This window comes from Corylus avellana, chromosome 4 (genome assembly GCF_965113065.1).
Source record: "Corylus avellana chromosome 4, dhCorAvel1.hap1.2, whole genome shotgun sequence".
Taxonomy (NCBI): Eukaryota; Viridiplantae; Streptophyta; class Magnoliopsida; order Fagales; family Betulaceae; genus Corylus; species Corylus avellana.
The window spans coordinates 3,879,946-3,893,531 of NC_142493.1; the positions used below are offsets into that span (position 1 = coordinate 3,879,946).

General features: G+C 34.1%; 4 protein-coding genes across 4 annotated transcripts; 3 read left to right on the forward strand and 1 right to left on the reverse strand.

Moving 5' to 3' along the window:
- Positions 1–1,351: 1,351 nt before the first annotated feature.
- Positions 1,352–2,806, forward strand: LOC132177868 (uncharacterized). The gene is made up of 2 exons (XM_059590346.2): positions 1,352–1,380; positions 2,503–2,806. Exons 1-2 carry the CDS (start codon positions 1,352–1,354, stop codon positions 2,804–2,806), a joined length of 333 nt encoding a protein of 110 aa, XP_059446329.2.
- A 1,502-nt stretch (positions 2,807–4,308) lies between these two features.
- LOC148586158 (dehydration-responsive element-binding protein 2A-like) lies at positions 4,309–6,036 on the forward strand. Its single transcript, XM_088515764.1, has 2 exons — positions 4,309–4,340; positions 5,271–6,036. The coding sequence occupies exons 1-2, from the start codon at positions 4,309–4,311 to the stop codon at positions 6,034–6,036; spliced, it is 798 nt and encodes a 265-aa protein (XP_088371890.1).
- An 803-nt stretch (positions 6,037–6,839) lies between these two features.
- Positions 6,840–8,461, reverse strand: LOC148586159 (uncharacterized). The gene is made up of 2 exons (XM_088515765.1): positions 7,898–8,461; positions 6,840–7,057 (listed from the first exon to the last, which is right to left on the reverse strand). The coding sequence occupies exons 1-2, from the start codon at positions 8,399–8,401 to the stop codon at positions 6,887–6,889; spliced, it is 675 nt and encodes a 224-aa protein (XP_088371891.1). The 5' UTR covers positions 8,402–8,461; the 3' UTR covers positions 6,840–6,886.
- Positions 8,462–10,474: 2,013 nt separating this feature from the next.
- Positions 10,475–12,579, forward strand: LOC132177869 (dehydration-responsive element-binding protein 2A-like). Its single transcript, XM_088515469.1, has 2 exons — positions 10,475–10,506; positions 11,832–12,579. The coding sequence occupies exons 1-2, from the start codon at positions 10,475–10,477 to the stop codon at positions 12,577–12,579; spliced, it is 780 nt and encodes a 259-aa protein (XP_088371595.1).
- Positions 12,580–13,586: the final 1,007 nt, after the last annotated feature.

The following is a 13,586-nucleotide window of genomic DNA, read 5'->3' on the forward strand; positions in this document are numbered from 1 at the left end:
TTCATATGTCTTGGTTATATTTGGCCGACTCTAGCTTTCTTTAATAACAATTTTAATATATATAAAAGAGGGAAACTTCACTTAAGACCCCTAAACTACTATTCATTTTGAGAAGACCCCCCAAATTTCAAAAACTCTCAATTTCACCCTCTAAACTTTTAACTTGATGCAATATTGTACCTCTTTCGTCAATTTCTGGACGTTAAAAGTGATAAAATGACATTTATACCCCTAACATTTTTATAAAATTACAAATTAAAATTTTTTTAAAAAAAAATTGAAGGGTAATTTGGTATTTTTAATGGTTTCCGTTGGGGTTTAACGAAGGTGGTCAATTGCATCAAATTAAAAGTTTAAGGGAGTGAAATTGAGAGTTTTTTAAATTTGAAATTTTTTTCAAAACACGTGATAATTCAAGGGTTCTAAGTAAAGTTATCTCATAAAACAAAAACATTAACAACCATAGAGCATACTCTATACAGTTGTGGCAGAAAAGTGTGGTTTTCTGCCACCAATTAGAAGTTGCCACGTAAGCCTATCATCCCAAGCTTACACTTATGAAAAAAATACAACCACACTTGATTATATCAAATTTAAGTTAAAAAATGAATTTATTTTGTTTTAAACAAAATTAGAAAGCTACAGTGGGGAGGAGCTGGGATGGCTGTGCCAGCCAATCCTATGGGGGGGAGGGGATGGCCAGCGAGCCACTCCTTCAATTTAATTTTTTTTTTTTTAAAAAAAAAAAAATTAGTTTTTTAGTATTTTTTTTTTTTTTTTATCGTGCTGTATGCTAATGTGTCATATATTGATTGGTGAGTAGAAAAGTGGGCTTTTATGCCATGACCAACAACACAAAGCACTTCCATCAATTTGAGTCGAGTGTGACCGATGCTCCAACCAAAGATAGAAGAGTTGCCACGTGTGTATCACCATGCACTATATAGAGAAAGATGAACAACGTTATATATATATTCTGCAACTACATATATAATTAAACAAGAAGAAGATAATATAAAAGAGTGTCGAATATAATAGAGTATCCTGCTGTGATGTGTTAAGCAGGAGTCTTTGGAGCCACAGATTGGTAGAACCGTCTCCCAAGTGGGAAAAGGTTCCGAGTTTTGCTTTTTCTGAACTTTCTTCCGGTTCAAACCTTCACCAGCTGATGTACAACACAACTTATTCTGCAATAATTAATCCTCCATACCAGCAGCTATAAAAACCATAAGAGCCTTTTAAGGCCTTCAAGCCATCTGCATCTCTCTCTCTCTCTCTCTCTCTCTCTCACACACACACACACATATATACTTATAATTAAGGATCATATACATTGGTCGTCAGAGGTGGGATGGTGAAAGCAAAGATGTTTCTGCTTAGGTAATCGATCTTATTGAACCACTGCTGTTGATTATTACTTTAATTAATCTAGCAACCAAGTTTTATAGAAAGTGAGAGACTTTCTTACGTTGGATGCTGCTAATTAATAGGCAGAACAGAAAAGAAATATCTCTCTTACTTGTTTAAGTACGGATATAGAAAAATATAAATTTAATTATTTAATTAATATTTTAATACTTTTCTTTACGTGTGGATTTAAAGTGAGGTTCAATTCGATCAATTAATTACCACTTGAATATTAATTAAAATGAGAGATAAAAATATATTATTGAAAAGATAATATTGTTGGCTGAAAGCTCTTCGTACAAGCATATATATATATATATATATAGAGTTTTGTTTGCATTCATTGTATAGACTTTTCTACGCATAAAGCAATATTTTCGAATTTGAATGATTTCAAACCGCACTTTAGTATATAGTACAAAACCTTCAAAAAAAAAGAAAGTATATAGTACAAATGAATGATTATGTCTCATTTGAAATTGCTTATTAGTTTGTAGTGTCAAAGATTTAATAATAATACTAAAAAAAAAAAACACCTAAAGGACAACATCCCGTCCTTTTAAAATTAGAATTTGAACTGGAAAATATTCAGTTAATTATAATGAATGGGTATTTTTGTCATCTCAAAAAGTAAAAAGACAAAAATACCTCTACCCTATAACTAAATGGATATTATCCAGTTCAAATAAAATGAAGTGGATCTTGTTCCCCTCTTTTAATGCTCAAGTTTGACTCTCAATATATATTTGATTGGTGAACAGTCACTTGACACTAATGATAATATTTCTTTCACTCAAAACAAAAATAATAATAATAATAATAATATTTCTTTCATTTTTTTTTTTTGGTTTCATTATTACGTACATGTATACGTGAGAGAATTTAGGAACATTCAAATGAACTAGAGAATATTCAGTTAGTTATATTTGAGGGTATTTAATTTTGTCTTCTCAAAAATTAAAATAACAAAAATATTGTTCAAATATAATTAACGGGATATTCTCCGGTTAAAATTGTGGAAAAAACTTTAAGGAAAATAATGGATTTGTAGAACAACTTTGACAAGAAAAGCCAATTGTTGGTTCATGCATGTAGGGAAGCTAAACGAGCTGTAAACCGGCGGTGGAGCAAGCTCGCAGGACCAGATCGGCCGGAGAAACCTAGAAATGCTGTGAATGGTGCCAAAACTATGGATGATTCGTCATACTGGGTTCCACATCCACGTACCGGGATATACTTCCCAAACGGCCATGAATCGGCGATGGAGGATGTTCCAGAGGGTGCAGCTTCCTTCAATCAGACGTTTTGGCTGAGGAACGTTGATGATGGGGTTGATCATGTAAACCCAGATCCTAATATTCCAACTGATCATCATCATCACTTCAACGCAAAATTTTAATTATTACTATTTTTGTATAAAATTAGTTTAATTACTTATTAATGTAAAAATAAAAAATGACATAAATTTTCTACAAACTGGGTTATAAGAATTCTTTCAACCTAACGTTTAAATAGTGACATGTATTTTTAAGCATATAAAAAACACATGCTATTAAAAAAAAAAATGTGTTTTTCACATGCTTATCTCACTTTTTTAGATGCTGTTACAACTTAATTTGTAGGAAATTTATGTCTTGCTTTCTCTCGGTCTTTGTGTTTCAGTGTGTCTCTCCGAAATTGCAAACTTATCATTACACATTTAGATTTACTATTTTGCCCCACAATGGATTTTGCCCCTCTCACCTCTAATCTTATCCTCCTTGTTTGTAATATATGATGGTAAATGATGTTAAAAACCATATTTTTATCTTATTACTATCTCATAATATTGCTAATTAATGTAATTCAATGACTAATTAACACTACTACATAAGTTTATATTTCTAGCCATTTGGGGTGGTTGGACCACACCACCCCCAAGTCAACTATAATGTATGGCCAAGCCACTTTATTGTTAAGGACACGTACGTTAACAATAAAGTGGCAGTTTGAAACATGTATGCATACCTTTTCCTTAATTTGTTTGTTTGGAACCAAAAAGAAAAACCAGGAAACGACAAATTTAACACGGAGAATTACCTAGATTTACTAGAGATGGTATAACCTTTTATGACAAGAGTTATGTATGTATGCTCAATAATTGATCTGGGATGCCATATTTTATCTTTTATTGCAAAATATATAATTTCAATCTAAGAGTTGCTCCTCCATGCACTATAAAAATTTGGCAAAATAGTGACATGTGAAATGTGACATTTTACGTCAAAAAAAAACGTCTCTATTTAATTATGGGCATTTGAATAGTAACATTTTTACAAATGTCCTTAAATATAGTAACTAAAATAAAAATTAGAGACGTTTGAACAATAAAAATATCCCTACAAGGTGACATTTTTGCAAAAACGTCCCTTTTGGGAAGGGGACGTGACAATAGTTTGAACATCACATTTTTGAAAGGTAATACTTTGCACTGTATCAATGTCGTTACCATATGGTTACGTCTAAAATCAGGCCCCAAGGCATTGTCTCAATACTAGAAATTTCGAAGAAAAAAAAAAGATGTTTAAAAAATCATCGTGATCATCATCATGCTCTAATTATCTTGTATTAATTAGATTAATAAAAGATAATTGTCAGGAGAGATTTATTTGGTTTATTTAAGTAGTATTTTTAAATTACAATAAAAAAAGTACTCAAGCGGAATCCACTACAAATACGCGTAGCAGGCTCCTGAAAAATAAAAATACCGTATTTTGCGCTGAGAATTGAAGAAGGAAAAACACTGAAGAGTGTTTTTTTTTGTCTGAAAAGTTGTCGCAAATATCGCTGATCATCGGAATTGCCGTTGCTCATCGTCTGAAAAAATCACAAATTTACAATCACTGGGCAGTGGGTTCTTCGATGGCCAATTCGTCGGAGGCTACGGCATCCAGGTGGGTCATCAAAATTCAAAACCTTTTCTTTTCCTTTTATTTCTATTCTTTTTACGCTTCTTTTTTTTTAAAAAAAAATTTCATTATTATGGGATTCTTGATTTGCGATAATTCTTGATATCTATATATAGTTTCTTTGTGAATTCTTGAATTGTGTCTGTTGGACTTGGTGGGTTTTTTCTGGGTTTTGCTGGAAAAGGATTTTTGATTGTGTGGGTGTGGGTGATAATTTTGGGTTTTGTGATTGATTAATAAAATAAAAATAAGTACACTCTTCCTCTCCGCCCCACTCCTCCGTAACACCCGCCGTTTTGGCCCTCCGAGGCTACATGCATGCTCTGCGTCCGACCCGTCCTGAGTCGACTCGGCCACTCGGACCCTGTCAGACGCCGTGTCTGGACTCTCGACGAGGTGCAACTCTCACTCTCTTTGTTCTACGTCGACTCCTACGAGTGGACTCGGTGGTGCGTCCGCATTGTCCCTCATGTTCCTCTGTTAGCCTGTGATCGTATGATTTGTTTACTTTTTAGCACTTTGACTAATTATTAGTCTAATATGATTAAAAAAAAGGAAACTAATTAATTAATTAGTTAATTAATTTATTAGTTAGATTTAGTATTTCTAGGGTTTTCTCTGAAATTAATGTGAAGAAGGTTCATTGATAGTAGATTTAGAATTCCCTATCCTCCAGTCCAAAATCAGTAAAGTTCTCTCTCCGCCCCCCTCCCCCACCCTTGCCCTATGTGCCTCCCACCGGCCACTGTTTGAGGTCAGATCTCCGCCATTGATTGTTGCATTTTTTTTTGCTTTTCCGGTAAGCAATTGACTGTTAACCTTTTTGCATTGATTCTTAAAGTCTCGTATATATTTTTATTGCAATTGATTGTTGCCTTTTTGCTTTGCATTTGTATTGATGTCTCTGCCATTTAGTTTTTGTAGGAAGAGGAAGTCTAGAAGTAGACAAGATGCAACTCTATCGGTTGCTGAGACCCTCGCCAAGTGGGAAGAGCGTAATGCCCAGCTGGGCTCTTGCAATAATGAGATAAAATCAGTTCGTAAAGCTCCAAGAATTGGGTCGAAGAAGGGATGCATGAAAGGCAAAGGAGGACCCGAAAACTCATCATGTCAATATAGAGGTGTTCGGCAGAGGACATGGGGTAAATGGGTTGCTGAGATTCGTGAGCCAAAAGGAAAAAAAATGTGGCTTGGCAGTTTTGAAAATGCTGTTGATGCTGCCTTTGCTTACGATAAAGCTGCAAAAGCAATGTACAGTTCTTGTGCCCGCCTCAACTTTCCAGATAATTGTTCTTGTTCAGCAACAAGAACCCCATTAGGTACCTGTTTAATAGCAACTCCATCAAGCTTTGATTGTACAAATTACTCTGAAGATATAAGCATGAAGCTTGTTACCCCCAATTTAAGAAACGAGGATGGAGAAGATGAATGGAGCAGTAATACTTTGTATACTGCAATCATTGAAGCTGCTGCTACTGCCACACCGAGTAGTACACAGCAGATAGAAGAAGCAAAGGATGAGTGGTGTAACATTGAACAAGAATCAAGCGGTTTTTGGGATTTGGGACAAGAGTATTCAACGAATGAAGTGTGGTCTTCAGAGGAAATTGACGCTTTCTTCGAAACAAGTCCAATCCATGATATTGAATCGGTATTGCGTCATGATGTTAGCCAGCTTTAGTTTTCTGGTTCATGAGTTTTTAGCTTTGAGTAAATATATAAGTCAGATAGGCAGGCAGCTGGAGTATTAATAGAACTATTTTGAATTATGAGGGAGACAGATATGCATACTCATATTGTTGGCTGAGCTGATTTTTTAAGGGTTTTAGATTGATAAATTGGCTTCATTTTTTGTATAAGAATTATACCACTTTAAGGTACATCATGTTCAATTGAATGATAAACAAAGTGTATATATGATTAACAAAGTTTTTGTTATGCATTTATGTTGGCTTACTCCTTTGATTCACCGCATAATTTTTTGTTTGGGAATCTTCCATTCTTCCGCTCTATTCCTACTTTTCCTTCATTTTTTGGTTTGGTTCAGATATTTTCTATGTTTTGCCTATCCTAAAGTCACTAAGGTTTGGAATCTTTTGAGATAAGGAGCACATTTATATGGATGTTGTCTGTATGTTATTACATAAATAGATTTAGATAAAATATTTCTCTCATATGTATGGCTTCTCCTTATTCCAAGTGATATGAAGAACAAGAATACTAATTCGTTATTAAGGATTTAAATTCAGCTTTGGCTTTTAATTCAATATGCTTGTTTTTACTATCATTCAAATAAAAAAATTACTATAAAACAATTTTTTTTTTTAACTTTTTCATACAGCTTTTTCATTTTTTTTATACAATTTTTTTTTTTTTTTTTTTTTTTTTTTCACATCAATCCACAATAACAAAGGGTAAAAGGGTTTAACAAACAAAGCCCGCTGATGGCTTGGAATTCCACCTTTGAATCTTTTTATTAAAACAACGGTGAAAGAAAGAAAAAAAGGTGTATGAAGCTCAGCGGCATTACTTCAATTCCGAAACTTGAACCTGGTGCACCATTTTATAAGAAGATCTTCAACAATGGCATCCATTCGAGTACCAATTCCTCCCCAAACCAACATGTGCCCATAATCTCCCACCCTCGAACCGCTCACTTCATGCACAGCCTTGAACCCAATTCTAGTGTAGAATCTAACAAGCTGGGACATCCAAAATATCACTTTCACAATATGTATACACACATAAGTATAGAAGAAATATTTTATTTCCAACAGATTCTAGACCAAAAAAGAAAAAACTAAAGTGAACTAATTAATGTAAAAAGGCGGGCGGTTATTAATCGTCTACTAACCGTTAACCGCATTAATCGCTAACTGCTTTTGAAGGCGATTAGGAAAAATCTTTAATCGCCTAGGCGGTTACGGTTAACAATTTTAGGTTTTAAAAACACCGGTAATCGCCTTTATATATATATATATATATATATATATATATATATATAAATTTAAAAATGATGTTGTATGTAAGAAGGCATTATCATATTACTATAAAAATGACGTTTTTTTTTTTTTAAAAAAAAAAAAATTCTTTAAAAAGCGATTAATGATTATTAAGGTTATTAACCGCCAGTTAACCGCATAAGCAGCTAGCATAGACGTCTTTTCACACCTAGAAATAACGATATGGAAATCTCATTTCAGTGTAAAAACTAGTATTAAATTACTAATGGTTTCCATAACTTAAATTAATAAGAAATAGTAACTTTTAAGGGTAAATTCCTCGTAATATGTAATGGTAAATTAAATTTCGAATTAAGATTTATATTAAATTAAAAAATATTTTGAATATTATAACTTTTACTATATATAATCCATGTAAGGCACAATATAGATGAAAAAAATAGACAGCAAAAAATTGAAAAAATAAATAAATTAGTTACTCTAAAAAAAAAAAAAATTAATTATTTTAATTAATACAATATCTTCTATCATTATTTTTCAGGTAAATGCAAGAAAGGCAGATAAGGTAAAGACAAGAACCTTAGAATGGTAAAGATCGGAGTCATTGATGGCCAGTAACTCAGCTGTCTTGCAACCACAATCATATCCATACCTGACGGCGACAGCTCCGATGAACAAACCGATCCCAAAGATAGATTTCTCCATGCCCACCGTCTCTCTTCTCAATCTAATCGAGTCCAGGTGGAGAATTTTCCCTCTCACCCATACCCTTATCAGTCCCTCAGCCTTACCAAGATCTTTCTGGGTTTCCAAGCTCTTTGCCGTGATTCTGAAAAAGGGTCCCAGAGTTTGGAGCTGGAGGTCCACCTTCTGGGCTCTTGACGCCTTCAATATCTCCGACATGGTTGGTATTGTGGCCACCATCTTTTCCCTTCTGTTCTCATGTGATTTAGATGTGATTTGGGTTGTTGGGATGATGGAATTGGAAAGGGATTTGATCATATGGGTTCTGGTTGGGATTGTGAGATGATTATGGTTTTGTAAAGGGGATGTGGAGCTTGGAAGTGTGCTGGTTATTGCCATTTCTGATTTCTCTGTGGAGCACTGTGAGCTTGAGGCAACCCAGATACCTCCAGGAAGAAGAATAAGGCACTGAAAGCCGTTAATTAAACAAAAATGATTTTTTTTTTTTAGAAAAAAATAATAATATACAAATAAGTAAGAAAAAAATAATATACAAATAAGTAAAAAAAAAAAATTCACCTACCAAATGGCTATGGATTATTATTATTATTTTGACTTATCTACTGGTTTTTTTTTTTTTTTTTTGAAACTTTTTTGTAATATGAAGGGTATTATTATCACTTTTGCTTACAAGAAAGAGGGATATTAGAACCCTAATGGTAGATTATGAAGGTATATCAACCAAATTGAAATATTGATGCGACATTTTAAATTGATGATAAATTAAGGAGGGTAAGTTTAGTTTACCATTCTAAAAACCTTGAACTCTAATATCCACAGTAAATAGGAAAGACCAAAAAAAAAAAAAAAGTATTATCAAATGGCCATCTCGGTTTTCAAAAGTATCGTAAATATTATATGTTGAGTGAAAATATAAAGATTGTACTTATGTTCCATCCATAAATTTAACAGTGATTTACGTCAACAACTTTCAGAACATGACACATGTCCCATATAACTCAATAATATTATTAAAAAAAAAATCCCAAAGCCACGCCCCATAGCCAAACCATTCCAGGGCAAATGATGGTTTTGGCCACCCCCAAATGACCAAATGAGAGTGGTTTCGCCCTCCCCTCACGCCAATTTGGTCAAGAAAAAAAAAAAACACAAAAAAAAAAAATAAAAATAAAAAACAAAAGCGTTTGTGGCCGGTCAAAACCATCCCTTGATGGTGTCTCGACACATCACAATAATTTTGTTTTGTTTTTGTTTCCTTTTAAACTTTTTTAAAAATGTTTTTAAAATTTTTATAATGTTTATTTATTTATTTTTAGTTTTAATTTTTTTTTAAAAATATTTAATGAGGCATATGGATCACATGATAATTTATGATTGATTTAGCTTGTATTTTTGTTAAAAATTATGGACCATCTCGGTACGTACTATCTACCATACTTTTGAAAATTGGGGCAACCATTTGATAATAGGCCTTATCTATTATCACTAGTACTTCAAAAACATTTAACTACATTTAAAAAAAAAAAAAACTATTTCTTTAAGTAAATGGCACTCAAAGTTAGATACAAGATTTTTTTTTTTTTTTTTTTTCAAAAAAAAAGTTTAAGAAGAACACGAGTCACATCTCAAACAGAATCTGTTTATTATATAATCATTTCTAATATGTCTCCATTTGAATAGACATGGACAAAAATTATAACCCTAATTTGACCGACTTTGGCCAATATCATTATTGAATTATAATATGACACAACTCTTTAAATTGAAATTAAATACTTATAACCTAATTAATTAATAAAACCTAAATGAAACTGAGGACCTACTTTATGTGACTTGTTCCACATCATTTTAGCTTTTAAATAATTTAACTACGCAGTATGCTCTTCCTAACTAATTAAATAGAATAGGCATACAAAATCTGTTAGTTTTTAATGTTTAATAAGATGATTAGAGTTTACGATTTAAGTCCATATTTCTTTTTAATCTTTTAACATATTATGTTCACATTTATTTGGTTTATCTAATTAATTAGTATTTTGAAATTACAATAATAATAATAATAAAAAAATGGTATGGAAATTCCTTTTTTTAAATAAAAAAATAAAAAAATTGAGACCGAAGAGAATGTATACGGAGCCAAGAAGGAACGGCAAAAGAAGAAGTAGGGGACACGTGTCGTAATCTCCAGACTCAAGCGGAATCCAGTACCACTACAAATACGCGTAGCAGGCTCATGGAAAAAAAATACCGTATTTTGCGCTGAGAAGAAAGAAAAGCACTGAAGAGTGTTTATTTGTTTTGGTCTGAAAAGTTCTTCAACTTTCTTCTTTCCCGCGTAGAAACGAAGCCCTAATCCAAATCGCCGATCACAATCGCCGTTCATCGGAATCGTTGGTACTCATTGTCTGAAAAAGATCACAAATTTACAACCACTGGGTTGTGGGTTTTTCGATGGCCATTTCTTCGGAGGATACGGCATCAAGGTTGGTTCATCAAAACCTTTTCTTCTTTGTTTCCCTTTATTTGATCTATTGTTTCATTAGGGTTTTTCTGGGTTGCGGTGGAAAGTGGTTTTTGATTGTGTGGGTGTGGGTGATAATTTTGGGTTTTGTGATTGATTAATAAAATAAAAATAAGTACACTCTTCCTCTCCGCCCCCACTCCTCCGTAAGACCTGCCGTTTTGGCCCTCGGAGGCTACATGCATGCTCTGCCTCCGACCCGTCCTGAGTCCACTCGGCCACTCGGACCCTGTCAGACGCCTTGTCTGGACTCTCGACGAGGTGCAACTCTCACTCTCTTTGTTCTACGTCGACTCCTACGAATGTACTCGGTGGTGCGTCCGCATCGTCCCTCATGTCCTCTGCAAGCCTGTGATCGTTTGATTTGTTTATTTTTTAGCAGTTTGACTAATTATTACTCTAATGTGAATCAAAAAAAGGAAACTAATTAATATTATTAGTTAGATTTAGTATTTCTAGGGTTTTCTCTAAAATTAATGTGAAGAAGGTTCGTTGATGATAGATCTAGAATTCCCTATCTTTCGGCCCAAACTCAGTAAAGTTCTCTCCCCCCCCCCCCCCTCACCCCTAATTTCATTAGGGTTTTTCTGGGTTGCAGCGGAAAGTGGTTTTTGATTGTGTGGGTGTGGGTGATAATTTTGGGTTTTGTGATTGATTAATAAAATAAAAATAAATGCACTCTTCCTCCCCGCCCCACTCCTCCTTAAGACCCGCCGTTTTGGCCCTCGGAGGCTACATTACATGCATGGTCTGCGTCCGACTCGTCCTGAGTCGACGCGGTCACTCGGACCCTGTCAGACGCCGTGTTTGGACTTTCGACGAGGTGCAACTCTCACTCTCTTTGTTCTACATCGACTCCTACGAGTGGACTCGGTGGTGGGTCCGCATCGTCCCTCACGTTCCTCTGCAATCCTGTGATCGTTTGATTTGTTTACTTTTTAGCAGTTTGATTAATTATTACTCTAATATGAATCAGAAAAAGGAAACTAATTAATTAATTAGTTAATTAATATTATTAGTTAGATTTAGTATTTCTAGGGTTTTCTCTGAAATTAATGTGAAGAAGGTTCATTGATGGTAGATCTAGAATTCCCTATCCTCCGGCCCAAACTCAGAAAAGTTCTCTCTCCGCCCCTCGTCCCCCACCCTTGCACTATTGCTTGATGTCTGTCGCATTTTTTTTGCTTTTCCTTTTTTGCATTGATTCTTAAAGTTTCATATATCTTTTTATTGCAATTGATTGTTGCCTTTTTGCTTTGCATTAGTATTGATGTCTTAGCCATTTAGTTATTGCAGGAAGAGGAAGTCTCGAAGTAGGCAAGATGCTACTCTATCAGTTGCTGAGACACTCGCCAAGTGGGAAGACCGTAATGCTCAGCTGGAGTCTTGCAATAATGAGATCAAATCTGTTCGTAAAGCTCCAGGTATTGGGTCGAAGAAGGGATGCATGAAAGGGAAGGGAGGACCTGAAAACTCATCATGTAAATACAGAGGTGTTCGGCAGAGGACATGGGGTAAATGGGTTGCTGAGATTCGTGAGCCAAAAGGAAAAAAAATGTGGCTTGGCAGTTTTGAAAATTCTGTTGATGCTGCCTTGTCTTATGATAAAGCCGCAAAAGCACTGTATGGCTCTCGTGCCCGCCTCAACTTTCTACATGATTGTTCAGCGACAACAACCCCATCAAGCATCTGTTTAACAACAACTTCGGGAAACTCTGGTTCTACAAATTACTCCGAAGACATAAGCATGAAACTCGTTACTCCCAATTTAAGAAATGAGGATGGGGAAGATGAATGGAGCAGTAATATTCTGCATGCTGCAGTTACTGAAGTTGTTGCTGCTGCCACACCAAGTAGTACGCAGCAGACAGAAGAAGCAAATGATGAGTGGTCTTCGGAGGAAATTGATGCTCTCTTGGAAACAAATTCAATCCTTGATATTGAATCGGTGTTGGGTCATGATGCTGGCCAGTTTTGGTTCTCTGCCGTCGAGAGTATGAATGATATGGCAGCAGACGCCTTCTTGAGTTTTTAGGCTTCAGATTGCTGATTGAGCTGATTCTTTTAAGAGTTTTAGATTAGGAAATTGGCTTCATTTTTTGTATAACAATTATACCACTTTAGGGTACACCATTTTCAATTGTATATATATGATTAACAAATCTTTGGTTATGCATTTATTGTTGGCTTACTCCTTTGATTTACTGCATATTTCTACCTTGTTTATTATTTAATTAGTCGTTTAACATTATTTGTTGTCATCTAGGAGTCTAGGACCTTCCTTGGCTGTAGAATCAATCAAATATTGAGTAATAAACTTAAATTCTTATAAAATATCTTCATAAGTCTTTTTTTGTATTTTATTAAGTTTAATGATTTCGTGTCTTTTAGTTTCTCATTCATCTGAGAGTTACATGGGATTTATTATGCATGCATATATTGAAGTTACATAGGTTTTACTATGTATGTGGCAATTATATTTATATATGTAATATAAATGAGTGAGTTGACGTGGCAAAAAAACATGTAAAGAAAAATAGGATCGCTTGCAAGTAGAGCCTAGTCCTAAATGACGTTTGAAATTTCATTCGTTGAAAATCAGTAATGTTGTATTAAACAAAAATATATTATTTAACCTTTTTTTCTCCGTGGGAGATTACAGATATAGATGGTATCCGTATGTCATTTGTTATGGAGTAATTTTTTTGCAAAGAGTAGGTGTAAAATTAGTGTTTTTCTTTGTAGTTTTTTGGGGTTAAATTTATCTTTTAGGAAAATAACTTTTATAGAAAGAAAATCATAGAAGCTTTGAAAAAAAAAAAAAAAGGAAATACAAAAAAGACCACACCTGAGAAAATCCCTGAAAAAACATATATATCGAGGAAGGACGTACGTACATAAAAATGTAAATTACTTAATCGTTAATACTTAACTAAAGTTAAGAGATAAGGCTAAAAGTTGACTAAAACATACTACGACAGAACCCCTTTTTACCTGTGAAAACTGATTTCTAAGGCATTTTTTACAATCTTCAATTTTTAA